Source organism: Monopterus albus, unplaced genomic scaffold (assembly GCF_001952655.1).
Source record: "Monopterus albus unplaced genomic scaffold, M_albus_1.0 scaffold133.1, whole genome shotgun sequence".
Lineage (NCBI taxonomy): Eukaryota > Metazoa > Chordata > Actinopteri > Synbranchiformes > Synbranchidae > Monopterus > Monopterus albus.
This window is the reverse complement of record NW_018128013.1, coordinates 1,615,604-1,633,673: the sequence shown is the minus strand read 5'-3', so window position 1 is coordinate 1,633,673 and position 18,070 is coordinate 1,615,604. Positions and strand designations below refer to the sequence as shown.

The following is an 18,070-nucleotide window of genomic DNA, read 5'->3' as shown; positions in this document are numbered from 1 at the left end:
CGACTCTGTGAGCCTGCTCCATCTCAATTTCTTGATGAATTTGCAGTTTATTCTTCAGAACCTCCTTCACTTTGCATTCCGCTTCCGACCAGCTTTCTCCAGCTTTCTCCAGCTGTCTCCTTGATTCCCTCAAAGATCAAGTTTTTTCGCTTGGACTGTGCTTCCATTTGCTCCATTTTATACGTAATAGTTATTAGTCTCTCACGGGTTTTGTAGACATCCCGCCTAGTGTCTTTGGCAATTTTTTCCTGCACCCCCACGGCCGCTTTAATCGCGTCCACATCTCGCTGGGTAAACTGCAAACTCGTTTTTATCTCCTGTATTTCTTTGGTCATGTCGTCGAGTCTCTTGTTATTTGTCTCCATCATTAGTTTCACAAAGCCTTGGAAGCTTTCTTGCTGTTGGCACAAAAGCGCGGTGTACATCAGCTTCTGCTGATTCAACATCTCAGCTACTTGCGCCGCTGAAATAGAATCTTCTTCAGCCTCAACATCCTCGCTCGCTTCTGGTTTATTAGCTCTTTTCCCTCTTGGAGGCATTTTAATAGTTGTAGAATTTGTTCAAAGACTTGACAATGTAGAAGATGTGAAAAGTCATAGAACAGACAAGAGGAGCAGTAAAGACGTCTGCTCTCGCCGCAACCCGGAAAAAAAATTTGAAATATGAAATATACCATATTTTCCTTCCTTTACAAACACGTAGTTTTTGCACACAGTACTAATACAAACAGTGTGATCAGACCTTTTGTACAAATGATGCAAATATGCAATCATTTCACATTGTTTTAATCTTGCCCTTATCATCTGATGTTTTCTTTATACACTGATAAGCCATAACACTTGGTTGATGCACGTGGAGAGTGAAGGCCAGCCCGTGTTGTCTGATCACACAGAAGAGCTACTGTAGCTGGAAAATGCAATGCTGGTTCTGTTAGAAAGATGTCAGAACACAATGCATTAAACCTTACTGTGTATGGAGCTGCATAGTTGCAGATGCATCAGAGTGGCCATGCTAACCCTTGTCCACCTCTGAAAGCAGCTACAATAGGCATGTGAGGCTCAGAACTGGACCATGGAGCAATGGAAGGTGGTGGCCTGGTCTAATTAATGGCGTTTTCTTTTACATCATGTGGACTGGCGGGTGCGTGCACATCACTTGCCTTCGAAAGAGATTACACCAGGTGCAGAGGAATTGTGATGCTTTTGGCAATGTTCTGCTGGAAAACCTTGAGTCCTAAACATTGCTGCAGACTAAGTACACCCCTTCATGGCAACAATATTCCGTAATGGCTGTGGCCTCTTTCAACAGGATAATGCACCCTGCCACAATGCAGAAATGGTTCAGGAATGGTTTGAGGAGTACAACAATGAGTTTGAGGTGCTGACTTGGCCTTACACAATATTAGGCAGGTGGTCATAATGTTATGGCTGATCAGTGTCTGTTACTGTATGATTTTATAATCCTATAAATATTTACTTACAGTATAACATTTGTTTAGGTATAGTTTAAATTTTAAGTATTATCTGCTCAGTTTTTTGCTTGCAACTGTCTTAGAAGGGTGTTAATTCAACTGCATGATCACTGTGGAGGTTTTAGTTTGAGCTGCTGTCAACTGCCTGCCCATATTGACGTAAAAGTGGTGGACAAAATAAGAGCAACACCTGTCAATATAACACATTCACAAGATACAAGTATGGACTTTACTCTGCTAATACCCCCTGCACACAAACTGCAGTGAAGGCCATGATTCACCTTTAGAAGCCTTTTTAAATGTTTATAGTTTAATTTTCAACTTATTTTAATGCTTGAGACAGCACATAAACCAATTAATTCCCTCTCAATAGGAGTGCAGGCTTCTGAAGCAGTTTAGTGTTTTTCCTCAGCCTGAAAACTGACTCAGGGCAGTCAAGAAAAAAGTCAGTGTTGGCAAGGCAACGCTGTGAGGGGCTTCAAGGGGACAATTTTGCCAACTATTCTATCCAACAGGGCTCTGCCATTAAAGTTCTGTTTTATAGCTATGAAATCCACTTCAATTTGTATAATATCACCTCTCTGTTTCCCTGCTGAAGGTAACATTGTCCATCTCAGTTGGCTGACAAAGTGACCCTGTGCATCACTGTCTTTAGAAGTGGGAAAAGTAAAGACAGAGCCAGGGAAGCCAGTAGACTGGCTGTCTCCTCAGCTATGTGAATACCACTATTTAGAGTAAGACTGTAATTGACTCTTTATCATCATTATGATCCCACAGCAAAAGAGAGGGAGATGTAATCCCCCCCATTCCTCCTCACTGGTTGTTTTCAAAGTATAAATTCCAGTAGACTTTCAACATTTCTGGGCAGAGTTTCCATGAAAAAAGAAAAAGTAAAGTGTTATTGTATTTTTACATGTATTTGTTCTTTCTGTGTTTACCTTTTTTTCTTTTCCTCTTCATTTCTCCTTGCTTTTATGTTTGCTTCCTTGTGTTCCTCTTTTTCTTTTCTTCTTTGTTTACCCTCACCCTACATGTATATCAAATGAAGCCAGGCTTCTCCAGGAAATATGACTGCATTAAGTACTTATATGAAGTCTAATGTTTCAGTACAAGATAGACTTTTTTCTTGGTTTTTTGTTTATGTGACTGAGGTTCAGTGTTGGAACAGCACCCAAACATTACCCAGTGTAGACCCCTTGACTAATAATCTTGGTTCTCTCTTGGAGAAAACAACACTGAGGCAGAAAGAGGTCTGTAGTTGAAGGCAATTATCATTTAACGATTTTCTGCTTTTTCTTCTTCCAGCAGCCATTACCCTTGCACGCACCTGAAATTTACAGAGAAGAGATGTGTATGTGTGTGTGTGTGTGTGTGTATTTTGGGGAGTGTGAGTTTGATCTGCTCTGTGGAAACAAGAGACAGAAGTAGAACTCAATGGCACTAACTCAAACCTGAAACTGCCACATTCCTCACTATCAGTGATTATTGACAGAATAGAATGTATCAGAAGATGATACAGTAAAGTGTACATTTTTGGAGGAGGCATGCATAAAATCAATTTGCTTCCTCACTACTACAAATTTTAATTTAACATTATTTATTTGAATAAATTCCAATAGAAAAGAACAACTAATTGATCACTAAAAGGAACCCATGTCATTGTGAAGAGCTAAATTAAAAGTGCTGATATTTTTGTTGTGGTTTTACACACAGACCCAACAATTTCCCAGTTCAGTTCATTTTATATTCACACTAATTTGAAGGAGTTCACTAAGTAGAACCAGTAGAATTCTACATGAATGAGTGAAAGGTTAGTATAATATCTAAATATTTATCCTTCTTCTAGACACAAACACACACACACACACCCACAGAGATTTTTGACTGACCAACTGCTTCCTCAGGTGTCCAGTAGCCTGACGTGTCACAGATACGTGGTGATGTAGCGGCGTAGGCATACTGGTGGAAAACGCCATCCTTCTCACAGTCTCCACAGCTGATACCAGATACATGAAATGAGGAGCTAAGAAAAACACAAATGGAAAAGAAAAGAGTTCCTGATTATAAAATGTCAGATGCTTTGTCATTCAGCAGGTCAAATGTGTCTGTTTTAAGAGCAGAACTACAGTAATGTTGGACCAGCCTTTTTATTTTACTCTAGATTGGCAAATAAATGAAGCAAAAGTAAACCTAGAACAGGGTAAACATACAAGATAACCTGAAGAGAGAGAAATTCCAGTTGCCGGTCAAAAACTGATGACTGGTGGAGGTCAGCTGCTGATAGAGTCAGCACAGTATCTGAATTCAGTGCAGTAGGTTATAATTGGCCACACTATAATCTATTTGGGGGCAGCCTTTGGGGGACATCTTTACATGTTGATGAGGAGACACTGAATGCACCATCATCTCAGCAGGTTCAGACCCATTCTGGCCTGTGTCCTTTGGAAACATAGTATATGGGCTCTGTTTTCATACAGGAACAATGATAGTGCTGGGGTAAAATGCAGTTTGTAATGCCATTTTCCTTGAGCGGTAATCTTTTGCATCTGTGTACCAAACAAACATATTTGACAGATAAAGTAGGAGAGGTGCGGCTTAGACTGTGTTGATAGTTATTACCTCTGCCAAGGGCTGGGGTAATGTTTTTGCTGGCATTTGTTGGTTTGTTTTTTAACAGCATAACTCAAAAAATAATGAATGGATTTTGATGCATTTTTTGGAGAGGTAGGGTACAGCCCATGGAACAATTGCCGTAATGTCCGGACTATAAGCCGCACCGGACTATAAGCTGCACCCACTAAATTTAAGACGAAAAAACATTTTGTACATAGCTGCAGGTGTCCACGTTGTAACATGAGATATTTCGACAGCCAGATCGATCGCCTGTAACTTGAAAGCTTCATCATATGCATTTTGTCGTGTGTTTTCCATGATGAGGGTGTGTGCATGAAGCGAAAAAAGCTTATATTCTGGAAATTACGGTGATTTGATTTTGGTGCTGATCCATTGCATAATTTGCATAAAGGAATCTTTTTTTTTAAGATTATTGACCACTGTGAGTGTTGCACAGGCTTTGGAGGTGCATTCTGGAAGCTAAATGTCAGCACTCCTCAGAAAGTAGTACTAAAATTAAGTAACAGGAACACGAGGGGGGGTGGGGTGTGTGTGCAGAGCAGTCACTGGTGATTGGTTAAATTTCAGCATCTTCACACCTCAAGCATTAGTGTTAGCATCAGCTGACTGCGTGTGTGAGAGAGGAGCAGCCCCTCCCTCTTGTAAACAGAGACTGACAAGAGAGAAAATACAATGGAAAAACAAAGCAGGATGGTTCGCGTCAACCCCCTGGAGGTTCTGCTTGGTAATGGTTAAGAGAAATACAGGGTATGCTGCCTGGTAGGTTCTGATAGTGGAAAGAAGCATACATTTCCCTGGGTGACCAGAGGTTTGCACTCTCTGAGTGCTGTCTAGTATTAATATTTGGGTGGGTTTGTTTGTTTGTTTGGGTTGTATATTTTTTTGAAACTTCAAGTTTTACATTAAGATGAACATTTTCTCTCTCTCTCTCTCTCAGAGACCTCAGCCTCTTTACCTCCATACTTTTAAAATGGAGGAGCAGAACTGATTTAACTGGCTATTACTGAAGCCAGCCCTCCACTGGACTTCATCTGCTCATAATGCATTCCTCTCACTACTAATGTATTCAGTCTCTTTTCCACATTTCACCAGTCTCCACTGGGTATGCACCGAAAACTGTGGTCTCCAAAATTGCAAACATTTGTTGGGCATCTTTTTGCTCCTTTTCCCAAAGTTTAGACTTGAGTTTGCATCTATGACCTATTCCCGTAAAACAGAATCCTAAATTTTGGGAGTTCCATACAAGTATGTCTACTTGCATAAGGGCAAAGAGGCAACATATGCAATACACTGCGAGCAGTGCTGCCACTCATAGCAACTGCACATGCTAACATGTTTCCCAAAGATATTTTGGGCTGAGGTGGATTATTCTTTGTCAATATAGGTCCCGGATTATGGTGGAATTACTTACTATGAAGAGACAAGTGCAGAAAACATACAAAATTTAATTTGGAGCATTCTTTGAACAAATAAATAATTACAGTTAAGAACCCATGTAATCATACCTTTGATAAAGTGGTCCCCTTGTAGGTGGTACCCAGTAGACAGAGACAGAATCTGAACTCTGGCCAGTTACTATAGGGGCCAGAGGGATGGGAGCAGGTTGATGGTTCGTCAACCACTTCTGGTACACCAGGTCAAGATAACAGTGCATCCTAGCCACTTGATTGGGAGTGAAATGGTTGGTGCAGTTGTCATCTGGTGTGATGCAAATAAAGAAAATAATCCAGTTAATCACCATGGATCAGTTTCAACCACACTATCCTTTTAAATTCTGTGATTCCATGGTTGGAAATAAGTACATTGAACTAGTACCCTGACTGCAATAACTATGCTGAACTTTTTTGTGAAACTAATAGTCTAATAGGTTATTTTGAATGAGTAAAACAATCATAAACAATATAGGGGCAGTTGCATTCAGATGTGAAAATAAGCCATTGACCTGACTAATTATGTAATGGGACATTCCACAGTTTGTTTGTTTCAAGTACTCTATCATCATTCTAGTAATAATGTAGGCTTACAGTATACAGTTCAATTTGCAGTGCCATGTAATTGGCCTGTTCTGTGGATCATTAATTATTTTCAACATTCTGACATTACACCTGCTGTTAATTAGAAGCAAAGTTAAAAATGTTTATCTACTGTGCAATACCTGTATAGCTCATGTAATTGCTAAAAGGTGTGTCCTGGTACATGATGACTCCACAGGTATCATTAACACCTTCAGGATCATGGCAGGCTTTGGATTTGGGTGTTGGGGCAGTGTCGGCACAGAGATCTCCTGTCTCCATTGAGGGGGTGGTCTCCTGAAATTACATATGACAGAGCTAAAAGCCAATGCTACTAGCTGTCAGCTTTATGAAAGAAATAGCTTCCTACATCCACCCATCCATCGTTTCATTTTCTTCCACTTATCCAAGATTGGGGCACGGTGGCAGCAGGTTCGATAAGGTAGCCCATATGTCTCTCTCCCTGGCAACATATTCCAGCTCCTCTAGTGGGATTCCCAGGCCAGATGAAATATATAACCTCTCCAGCGTGCTCTGGGTCCACCCTGGGGTCTCCTACCATCTTGATAAAATGTCCTAACCACCTCAACTGGCTCCTTTTGACTTGAAGGAGCAGTATTTCTACTCTGAGCCCCTTCTGAATATCTGAACTCCACACCCCATCTCTAAGGCTAAGTCCAGCCACCTTGTGAAGTAAACTTTTTCAGCCGTTTATATTCGCAGTTCTATTCTTTCAGTCACTACCAACAGCTTGTGACCATTGTGAGGTTTGGAGTGTAGACTGACTAGTAGCCAGCTCAGCTTCTTTAGCATGACAGTCTGGTACAATGTCCGCATTACTGCTGCTGCTTCCTACATGGTGATTAAAAAACATTATCAAGAAAAGTACACTTTAACAGTCCTACCTGACATGGGTCATCACAGGAGTCCCGCTCGCTCACCCCTTTGAAGACATGGTAAAGTCCGAAGATGTGTCCCATCTCATGGATCATGGTGTTATGGTGCCCCACTGTACCAAAGTAGGATGGGTTCAGCACCATCCCACCTGGTCACAAGACACAACATTTACAACACTTACTCTATATTATTAGTAAGATCCATGATTTTTTTGTGTGTTTTGATAAGTCTGTCAATAAATAATAAGCATACAGTCTAATGGCTGCAAAGTGAGAAAAAGAATTGTGTCTCTGTGGTCAAACAAAGGTACAGTTGCTCTCATTTTCAAAATTGTAGCACTTACATTAGTGATGTGTTACCTTCTGTGATTCTACACATTGCCAGGATTTCATGATTTGGAAAACTTGCCTTAAACTGGTGAACCAGATTACTTGGGTATGACTTGACAATAAAGACATAACAATAAAGCCCCTTTTGTATAATCTGATGCCATCTGAATGTGTCAACTTCATGTCAATGGTCACTCCCAGGTAAAGGTTATGATGGCAATTTTACTAGGTTGGACCTTGTAACAATTACTCTACACATCACACCTTCAAAACTGAATAAGTCTGAGCTGGATGGAGCTGCTTTAAGAGATATGCAAACACAACACTAACCCAGAGAATTTTCATCATTCATTCTGGTTGGAGTGTATATAAGACTGCAGGCCCACGCTAGTGCACTACAGCACCTGGCCGAACAGATAACTAGCGTGGAACTGAAACATCCCCACTCATTACTCTAGGGGAATTTAACAGAGCAAATCTCACCCATGAACTGCCCAAAAACAGACAGCACATCAGTTGTCCCACCGGGGGCAAAACCACATTGGACCACTGCTACACAGTAATAAAAGATGCCTATCGCTCTGTCCCCAGTGCAGCCCTCGGTCTGTCTGATCACTGCATGGTCCATCTCATCCCAGCCTATAGGCAGAAACATAAAGGTATGAACCCTGTGGTTAAAATGGTTAAGAGATGGACCAAGGAGGCAAAGTCAGAGCTACAGGCCTGCTTTGGCTGCATAGACTGGAGTGTATTTGAGGCTGCATCTACAGACCTGGATGAACTCACTGACACTGTGACATCATACATCAGCATTTGTGTGGACGTGTGTGTGCCCACTAAGACCTTCTTCATATACAACAGTAACAAGCCCTGGATCACAGTAAAACTCAAGCAGCTTTGTTATGTCATAGAGGGGGCCTACAGAAGTGGGGACAGGATCCTGTACAGCCAGGCCACGAACACACTGACAAGGGAGATCAGTGCAGCAAAAAGGAGCTACTCTGAAAAACCAGTGACTCCTTGTCTGTGTGGAGAAGCCTGAAAAACATCACTAGTTACAGGAAACCATCCCCCCCTGCTGTGGAAGACCATCAACTGGCAGACAACCTGGATGTGTTTTACTGTAGGTTTGAGAAGCAGAACTCCACACTCCTCACCCACCTCGGACCTAGCAGCTGCTCCCCCCATGATCACCTTCCTTCACCCAAGCTGCCTACTCCTGAAGTTCTGTTAAAAGGAATATGTGTGGCATTTTTAAAAAACAAAAGATCATAAAGACAACAGGCCCAGACGGTGTGACCCCCTCCTGCCTGAAAGCCTGTGCTGATCAGCTGGCCCCCATCTTCACACTTATCTTCAACAGGTCACTGGAGCTGTGTGAAGTCCCCCCTTGCTTCAAACACTCCACCATCATCCCAGTCCCCAAGAAACCCTCCGAGAGACTGGTGTCGGCCCACCCAAAGGACACTGTAGACCCCCTGGTGGAACACCTGCAGTTTGCCTACCAGGCAAACAGGTCAGTGGATGATGTAGTCAATATGGCACTGCATTACATCCTGCAACACTTCAAGTCCCCAGGGGCCTATAGAGGGGTCCTCTTTGTGGGCTTCAGCTTGCCATTCAACATCCTGGATATGCTCCACTCTAAACTGACCCAGCTCACTGTGCCTGCCCCCAACTGTCAGCGGAACACCAGCTTTCTGACAGATAGGAAGCAGCAGGTGAGACTGGGGAAATTCACATCCAGCACCCTGACTATCAACACAGGCACCCATCAACCTGGAGCTGAACACACTCAAAACTGTGGAGATGACAGTGGACTTTAAGAGGAACCCCCTTAGCCTACACCACCTCACTATACTCAGCATCACTCTATCAGCAATGGTGTTCTTCAAGTTCCTGGGTTCCACCATCTCTCTCACACACACAGCACATTACAAAGCACATTGAGAGCCACTGTACTGCAGAGAAATTCCATGTGTATTCAACAACAAATCTGATTTTGATTCTGATTTTAATTTAATCAACCAGTAATGCTTAGGTAGTAAATTTATAATCAAATATAAGCAGAAATCTCATAAAATTTACTTAAAATATAAATAAATTAGCAAATTACTATAACTCAGTTATAAAATCTGATAATTCCATCACCAGTTTGTGTAAGGTGACTTTGCTTTTCTTTATTGAATGCCCCATTTTTTTATTAGAGAACAGCTGGCAAATGGGTGTGAGCGGCAACAGTAGTATAGAACCCCCACTGCTGATTGTTTGGTTGTTGTAAGGTTGATTCGGCTTTTCCAGTGGAAAGGGGACTAATGATTACAAGAGGAAAGAGGGTCTCTCAATTGCTCTCCCAATCTTTTTATATATGGTCAAAGCAGACCACGAAGGATGAAGGGCAAAGAAAGATATGAAGGGAACAATATACAGAAAAAAGACATAGAGAAAGAGGGACAAGGACAAAATTACAATGTAAAACTGGGAATAGAGGAAAGAGGAAGATGAAAAACAGAAAATGTTACAGAGACAATAAAGTCAATAGAAACATGGGAGAAATAACATTCTAACTGGTAATTTGATGTAAATATCTTCACCTTGGTGGGTAAGGGCCTCCTTTTGCCATGGCCAGGTTGCAGCTCCTGCCAGCTCTTCACGTACTGAGTTGCTGGCAAAGAAAACATTGAGCGTGTCAGTGCCGCTCAGGTATAGCGCCTCCTTTAGCTCTTTCACACTCATATAGGCCCTGTAGAAATGGAAAACAGATAACACTAACATTAGAATGCGAAATCCACCACCCACCATCAAATTAACAGCTGCATTGTGCAATTGATGTATACCACAGACATCCATAAAAATAAACTGAGCTGAAAAAGGGAATAAGAAATAAATGTCCCTGGTAAATCAACACTATATACAGCACAAATTTAACCTTCGTTTTTGAGCTAAACTATTTTCCTTGTTTCTTTAGCAAATAAAGATGGTGGACCAACTTTAATTAGAAAGCAATCCAAAATAAACCTACTATGTCATTTTTTTTGCTTTTTAAATTAAAAATGCAACCCAGTCTCACAGAAAAATGTATAATGGCTTGGTCAACCACCCAAACATTCTAGTCTCACAATTAAACCTCCAAAACTGTGATATTGAGGTGTTTTCTGGATCCAAATTGTGACCTCTTTCTGGCAGCGAAAACGAAAGAAAATGGTAAATGGTCTTATACTTGTATAGCACCTTTCTATGCTTTACAGCACACTCAAAGTGCTTTCACACTATTTGGCCATTCACCCATTCATACTCCCAAACACACACACATTCACACACCGGTGACATCACCGGGAGCAACTGGGGGTACAGTGTCTTGCTCAAGGACACTTCGACATGTTGACTGGACAAGCCGGGAATCGAACCGCTAATCCTCCGGTTATGTTTAGGCACAGAAACTAAGCCTACAAAAATTGTAATGTATAAATTACAGCCTTGGGGATAGGGTCAACTAGCTAGAGAAAATAACCGTATAGCTTTTGTGCTACATTAGGCATAAAGAAATCAAATCTCCTCTTCTAACCCTAGGCTTTATGGCAAACGTGTATTTTCCAGAATGTTAGAGTATACTTTAAGTACAGTGGTGGTGTCAAAATTTTGGTTTTAACTTTTAAAATGTTTTTCAACAATTTTCACATAACAGATTATTGTTCATGTTGTATTTCTGAAGCAGGGAGTAAAGACTAATGTGTAAATTCAGCTGTGTGGTCAACTTTATTAAAATTACTAAAATTACTAGTCTTCACCTCAGTTACTTCAAATGTATTTGAATGATTTGTTTTATGTTGGTTTCTTCAAAACAAAGTTTATGCTTTTGACTGAGCTCAGCTGTAGTACTAAAATTATTTATTATTACTTAACCACTCAACTTGAAAAGGCTAAAAGGGCTTTTTTTCCACTATTAGAAATACAATTTATATAACTGCTTATTAAAAATACTCTTCAGGTTTGGCTCAGTGCTGCATACATTGTTCCAACAGCCTGAAGGATAGACAGGTGAGCCTGTATGTTATGGTATGATCTCAGCTTTCAGCTGGGAAAAATCTAGATAGATGAAATAAGCAGTAATCCCCATCGTCTCATACTCACTGTCAATGTAGCATTAAGTGAGGCACTTCACCTCGAGCTTGATCCAAAGGTGTTGCTCAGCAGCCAAGAGTCCTGTGTGTCTATAATCCTCCCCCTAATGTAACCCTTCCCTGAGTGCATGTGTACTGTAAATAAGAATCTGCTTTCTCAGGCACCTCGCCTAACTAAATAAGGTTTAAGATTTAAGAAGATTCAGGGAAACCCTGCTCTTATAATATTACTGAAATTGAGTTCAGCTGAGGCTATGTGTAGAATCCATCAGCTGTGCAATTACAAGTGACGGAAAATTTGACCACTGAAGAGTTCATGCTTCAACTTCTGAGACTCAGAGGATGCTGCAGTGGAAGTCATCAGCCACCTTGGCAAAAAAAGAAATGGTTCTAAAGATGGAGGTGAAAAGCCTGGTAATAAATTAACAAAATTGCCATTTGTAAGCAACAACAGCACAGTCAACACTTGCACTGACACCATATAAAACTGAAGATGTGTCCATATTAAGTTACTTTGAACCCTCAAGAATCAGAAGGCACACACTAAAAAATATCACACCAATAGTAGTTGAATTATTTACCATACTATATACTTTACCATGCACTACAGTAGTTTTGTATAATGTTACTTGTTGACATAAAGTAAATACAAATGATCTACCATCCAAACAGCCGCTCCTCAGGCAGGTGAGCAGAAGATACCAGCACTCGTGAATAATGTACTGAAAGTCACTTTTTCACATAAGCAGTAAAAGTGCTACAGTGCATTAGCATATTGCCTCATGCTGAGAACCAGTCATACACAAAAACATTTGTGTTTGCATCTAACTGACAGTAACCAAATACAGCATTATTTCATAGGTCAAGGAACATTTCATGCAGCAGGAAGTTACAAATCACATTTTTAAAAAATGTTGTTCATTTTGGCACATCCACTGTGCTTCACCACTATGTCAAAGATGCTCCTTGATGCTAAGCTGTCAGTTTAGGGCAGTGATTCTCAAACATATTTTGTCATTCCCCACTTAAGAGGGTGGGCGAATTTTCAAGCCCCACTTGTCAAAAAATGAAATCGGCCAATTTTTTAATTTCAAATGTCTTGAAATATCAAATAACACCAAGTTCAAAACAGATAAAATATAAGTGCAACTGTATCGTTTGACAGGGGGATAGTTTTCAATTTTGCAGCACTTGTCTCATCCAGCATAATCGACACCATGTCTACAGCACTTCGTACAATATATGCCCTCTGTGTGAACACTTCCTTATATTGTTGCGCGGCAGTTAACATGCCGACGGTAAACCGTTATTGTTGCACTATGGTTCCACTTTTTTCCCCCGAGGACTGAACTGATGTTATTTTAATTTACTTGTATTAATGACCCATTTCTAATTATTTTCGTTCATTGTGCCCCACCTGTCATGTCTTTATTCCCCATTAGTGGGGCACGCCCCACACTTTGAGAACCACTGGTTTAGGGTAACATTAGCAGATTAGTCCTCCTTAATGTTGGGCAGTTGAGAGGCGACAGTGGTGCGGTGGGTAGAGCGGTGGGTAGAGCAGTCGTCTCCCAACCAGAAGGTTGAAGGTTTGAATCTCAGTGCCTGCAGGCCACATGTCAAAGTGTCCTTGGGCAAGACACTGAGTTACACAAACAATTCTGCTGCTTTATTTCCATGTCTTCTACATACTGTAGATCATCAACAATGAGGATGCTACATTTCTGTCTAAAGGATGCAGTTCAATCAGCTGTGTACCTGGCCATCACTCTAGAACTGGCTCCCAACAGCAAATGGCATGACAGCAGCTGGCTTCAAAAACCTCTGGCCCTGTACTGAGCAGCAGCAACTGTACACATACAGGATCTCACAACCTGAATACATTTCCAAGAGCTCTGAGAGAAAGGGTAGGGTGGCAGGGGTGCACATAAAAATGTTTCAGTGCTTCACAAATACCAGCAAAATGTCCTCACATTAATCCTCTCTCTGCCTGAGAAAGTTGCAAGTTGGGATCCAGTGAGACACACACATGCATGCAGGCATGCCAAGTCACATGCATAAGCATTTTCAACAAGCTGGGGTCAGGACCTTTCCAAAAGACTACTGTTAGTTCACTGAGCCCAGTTTTTACAACACTCTGGTCTCCTGCATATTGCCTGTTCATGTTGTTTTAGTTGAGGGTCTGGAGCTTATAGACAGGAACTCTGATAAGATTCACTGTAGGAGTTATATCATTGTGTAACAGCACACCGTATATGCAACTGTGCCTTATGAAAGTGAAGAATTCAAAACCTGAACCGCAGAGTCTCTCATAAGAGAGCCATCATATCCAGAGCCATGATTTATAAAAGTGTGCTCACATCAAAATCAACACCCGATATGAATGTCTCCATTTCTGTCATACTGTATATCAAAGTAAAACAGACTCCAATTATTACCCAGTGACAAGTGGGGGAGAGATATTTAATTTGTTCTTTGAAATACTCTTTGCAATAATGAGCAAATTAAATCTAGAATAAATAACTGACTATTTTATATAATTGAGGCAAAAGGACCAGACACCTGATTGACTGCGTGTTTGTGCAAAACTACTGAGCACCATACTGCTTTCCAACTTTTTTCATTATTGTCCATCTTCTCTCTCTGGGGTAGAAAGCTCAGGCTGAGATGAAGAACATGTGACCATAACACTACGAAACCAATTTTTGCTAGTCTTTCTGTGTCTAATCCACCAAGCTCATGAAAGAACAATATAACATTTCCTATGACACAGTTGAAGAACCTCTGACATATGGCCAAGCAATGAGACCGCACGCATGAAAGCCAACTTTTTTTTTTTTTTTTTACTGTTCAACCAAGTACCATGTTCTTTGCCAGCAACAGCTTGTTTCACATTCACATATCACAGTCACACAGCTGCACACAGTCACACCTGGGGGCTGAACACTACAACAGCCTCCTTCTGTTGTCCATTGGGAGCCATTCAATTAAACTTGCTTTCTTTTGTTGGCCACTGAAAATGTTCAAGGTTAAGTTCACTGCTCAAGGGCACATTGTGTTTCAGGTAAGGAAAGTGAAGACGCAGTACATTCCAAATTATTCCTTTGCTTTTTATACCCATATTTTGGTGGCCCAATGATCAAAAGCATGCTTCACTAACTGAAATACCTCAACAAAAAGTAGGAACAGCAAGGACAAACCTTGGAATAAAGTACAAATTTAACTCCCCTTTTTCTTCTTCTTCAAGTGAAATTAAATACAGAAATGTAGTTATTGTTCCCACTATGCTATAAAGTTGAAAAAGAGAGTTTGCTACAATAATAGCTCCGCCACCAAAATGTTACTGGGAATTTCAACTTTTAATTAAAATACAGAGATGCAGTACACATTATAACTGAGTCTTTCAAAAATATAAACAAATCATGTATGAAGGGAGGTCATTTTTACCTAAGTATAAATGGAAGATGGCTATTCTGCTGTGTTACTAAACATCCTTGTGTTAAGCTGTCACAGTCTGTCAGGTTCAGACATCAGTCAATAAATCATTTTTAAAAGTAGCTGCAGCTCCAGTGTTCTGTTTCCAAGTGGGCCGACAACCTCATAGCGAGACTTCATGCAAGCTATTTGGAACTCAGAATGAGCCCGTCTGTCAGACCAAACAGAAGGCAGCAAGCTGCTGCTCAGGTTATTTAAAAATAAGTGTGTACTTTGGCCTCTTAACCCACCATGTCCCCATGTCACACTGCGCTGTAAAGTGAAAGTAACAATTTGTACATGTAGCATGTTGAGCTATTCACTGCAGCATGCTAAGGCAGATATTCACCTCATGAGGAGAAGTGGTCTTGTTTGTGGCCATTTATGCCCAGAAAACATGGTGTCCTTACCAATTTAAAACTTAATCCCTGTTGTACTTTTTCTACCATGTTTCTCCTGCCTTTTATATTTTTCTTCTGTCTAAATATAAACTGATACTGTGCGTAGGCTATTCAACAAGATGTCTAACAACCTCCACCTAAGAACAAATTCTTAATTTCTCCTGCCCCTTGATAAATGCAAACTCATCTGTTATCCTGTATCTTGTATCTGTTATTCAGAAAAATTTACATTCCGCAGCATTAAATCCATCAGGAGAACAAAATTATAATGTCACACCATCACATTCTGCTGCTCTGACATTATCTAACAGAAATATTGATTTCATTCAATAATTATTTATAGTCACTTCCACTCTGTCAGTTTTTAGATAGCATTTAGTGTTATGGAGTTTGAGTCCAGTGTGTGATATTGTGATTTTTAATTGATACGTTTTAACCCAAGCCACGATCCTTTCCGAAACATAACCACACAAAAACTGTTTTTATGTGTAAAGCCAAGTTGCTTCACATTTTCTGAGGTACGTTTGGCATCTCATTCTGAAACGAACAGGTTAACACTGCTTACTATTAAAAACCGTCTATGTCTTATACAAACGCCAGAGGTACCCTTTAGGGTCAGCAAAAGGTGCTTGACAAAGTGTAAATATGTGAGGTCCTAGGATGAGAACCTGTTGCACTATATACAGTATGTTGGAGGCAATTGGAAATCATTTATAAGCAAAACCAGTATTTCAAAAACTCAAAACAGCAGAGAGATGAGAAGGATATGACATTTGACTGTTAACTTTACCTGTCAGGGGACTCGGGATCAAAGCAGGTCTTGAGGACATCTGTGACCTCCGAGTCACAGCAGTCACCATCATCATAGTCATAGTGTATACTGTTGCATTCCATGTTACAAACCCCATCCTGTCTCTTCCAGTTATAGCAGGGTCCCAGTCGAAGGCAGTCCCCTCCATCATGGCCCGTTCTTGGATGGTCACACTCAAGGTCACATTGACGATTACCAATCTTTCCAATTCGACAGTTGCTGAGAATGAACCGTTGTCGGAGGCTGGAATTTCTGACAGTGTGTACATTCAGATCTAGGGTGATATTGTAAGGGTGAAAGGCATCAGTCAGAGCCTGGTGTTGAAGCTGGATCTGGGCTTGTGTCACAGTGGGGTTTCCACCATCATCATTGCAGAGGTTAACGATCCGGTAGCGAATTTGCTTGGGGGTACGGAGCTGCCAGTTGACATTGTAGCCAAAGATAATGTCGGTGTTATCGCAGAGTGTCAGGCCACAGGGTGGTGGCAGAAATGAGGAGACAAGTTCTTGTTCAGGGACAGGAGTGGTGATAATGGTTGGATGGAAGCCATTTTTATGTGGCATCCATAGCTGTTCCACCTAATAACCAGAAAATATTATAAGACAAAATAATCAATATTTCAATTAACTTTACAACTATTAATGAATTTCAATACATAAACATTAAATAGGCAATGCTAATGAAGACCAAAATAAAATCTCCCAAATTTATAATATTATGACAAATGAAAATAGCTTATTTCTAGAAAGGCTGAACAATTGACAAGGTAGAAACTAATTATAGCCACAGTTACATAGTTACATTAGAGAAGTCAGCCCACATCGCCAACACTGGCTTGTTGTTGTCAAGTTGAAGCGGCCTCTTCAGCAGTTCCTTATGAGAGCGGGCATAGCCCCACAGGATCATACCCCCTATATAACCTCTGAAGCCATGCCCCTGATCTGATTGATTGCTGCCGAGGAAGAGAGTTCTGCAGGTCTTCATGTAGGGACTGTATAGATTCCCTGACTGGAGACTGCTTTCTCCCACCTGAGAGGAAAAGCAGAAGGGAAAAAAGCAGCATATTAAAATAATGCTGATTTTGTTCAAAGCAGGGATGTTGGTAAATCAGTGTTAATTAATCAATTCCGATGGTATCTGTTGTCCACAGCTGCTTTACTGTATGAGAAGCTTCTCCTTCAGTACATTAACTCCCCGCAGCCATCGGAAGGCAGCAGGACGTACTATGTGAATAAAGAGACATGCTACATCAGAGTGCACCGCCATTACACATAGCTATACACTGTGGTTATCGGTTATTCTACTGTTTATGCATGACACCATACTGTAACAAAGTAATCATCTACAATAGTACACACATAAGGCTGGTCTGTTATGATTCAGTATTCTGCCACTTAAGTGGGAAACATCCGGTCACATCTCAGCAGTCCTGCCTCTATTCCTCAAAAGCAGTACAGTGCAAATATAGCAGTGACATTTTACAGTACTGTAGGATGCGACCATTTATGATGTGAGGTACAAAAAAAAACAGTAATGTGTCAGATTAATGTGGTCATATTAACGTTTGATTTTTTATCATCGTACAAGGTAAATAAAAACCCAGTACACCCACATAGTCTATGCACTCAAGGTTATTGATAATCCAATCTGTTATTTTCAAATGTTAATAGTAACATTTGACATTAGAGCAAGTGGTATCATTTAAGTGTTAAATGTCTTTCTGGGCATTGGTAGTAGCAGATTGACAGAGCAATCCCAACTGCATCCACCTGCTAGTTTTTGCAGAGCCACACAGCATTCTTTTTTCATCAGGTGACATAATGATGGATTCGATAACAGGCAAGCTTTTTCCTAAGGTTCTGTTTGGTGGCAAGTGGACTTGGCTTGAGGTTCCTTTTTTTTTTTTTTTTTGTTTTAATT

At 40.7% G+C, this 18,070-nt stretch overlaps 1 protein-coding gene across 2 annotated transcripts in view; it reads right to left on the bottom strand.

Annotated features, from left to right (window-relative positions):
• The window catches only part of pappa2 (pappalysin 2), a 108,469-nt gene that overhangs the window by 73,764 nt on the left and 16,635 nt on the right, over nt 1-18,070 (bottom strand). For both annotated transcript variants that reach the window (XM_020613382.1, XM_020613383.1), the window contains exons 3-9: nt 16,952-17,179; nt 16,130-16,728; nt 9,938-10,086; nt 7,023-7,162; nt 6,261-6,414; nt 5,611-5,803; nt 3,361-3,494 (exon numbers count right to left, since the gene is read on the bottom strand). In XM_020613382.1, coding sequence (XP_020469038.1) covers nt 3,361-3,494; nt 5,611-5,803; nt 6,261-6,414; nt 7,023-7,162; nt 9,938-10,086; nt 16,130-16,728; nt 16,952-17,179 — 1,597 coding nt within the window. The remainder of the gene's footprint in view (nt 1-3,360; nt 3,495-5,610; nt 5,804-6,260; nt 6,415-7,022; nt 7,163-9,937; nt 10,087-16,129; nt 16,729-16,951; nt 17,180-18,070) is intronic.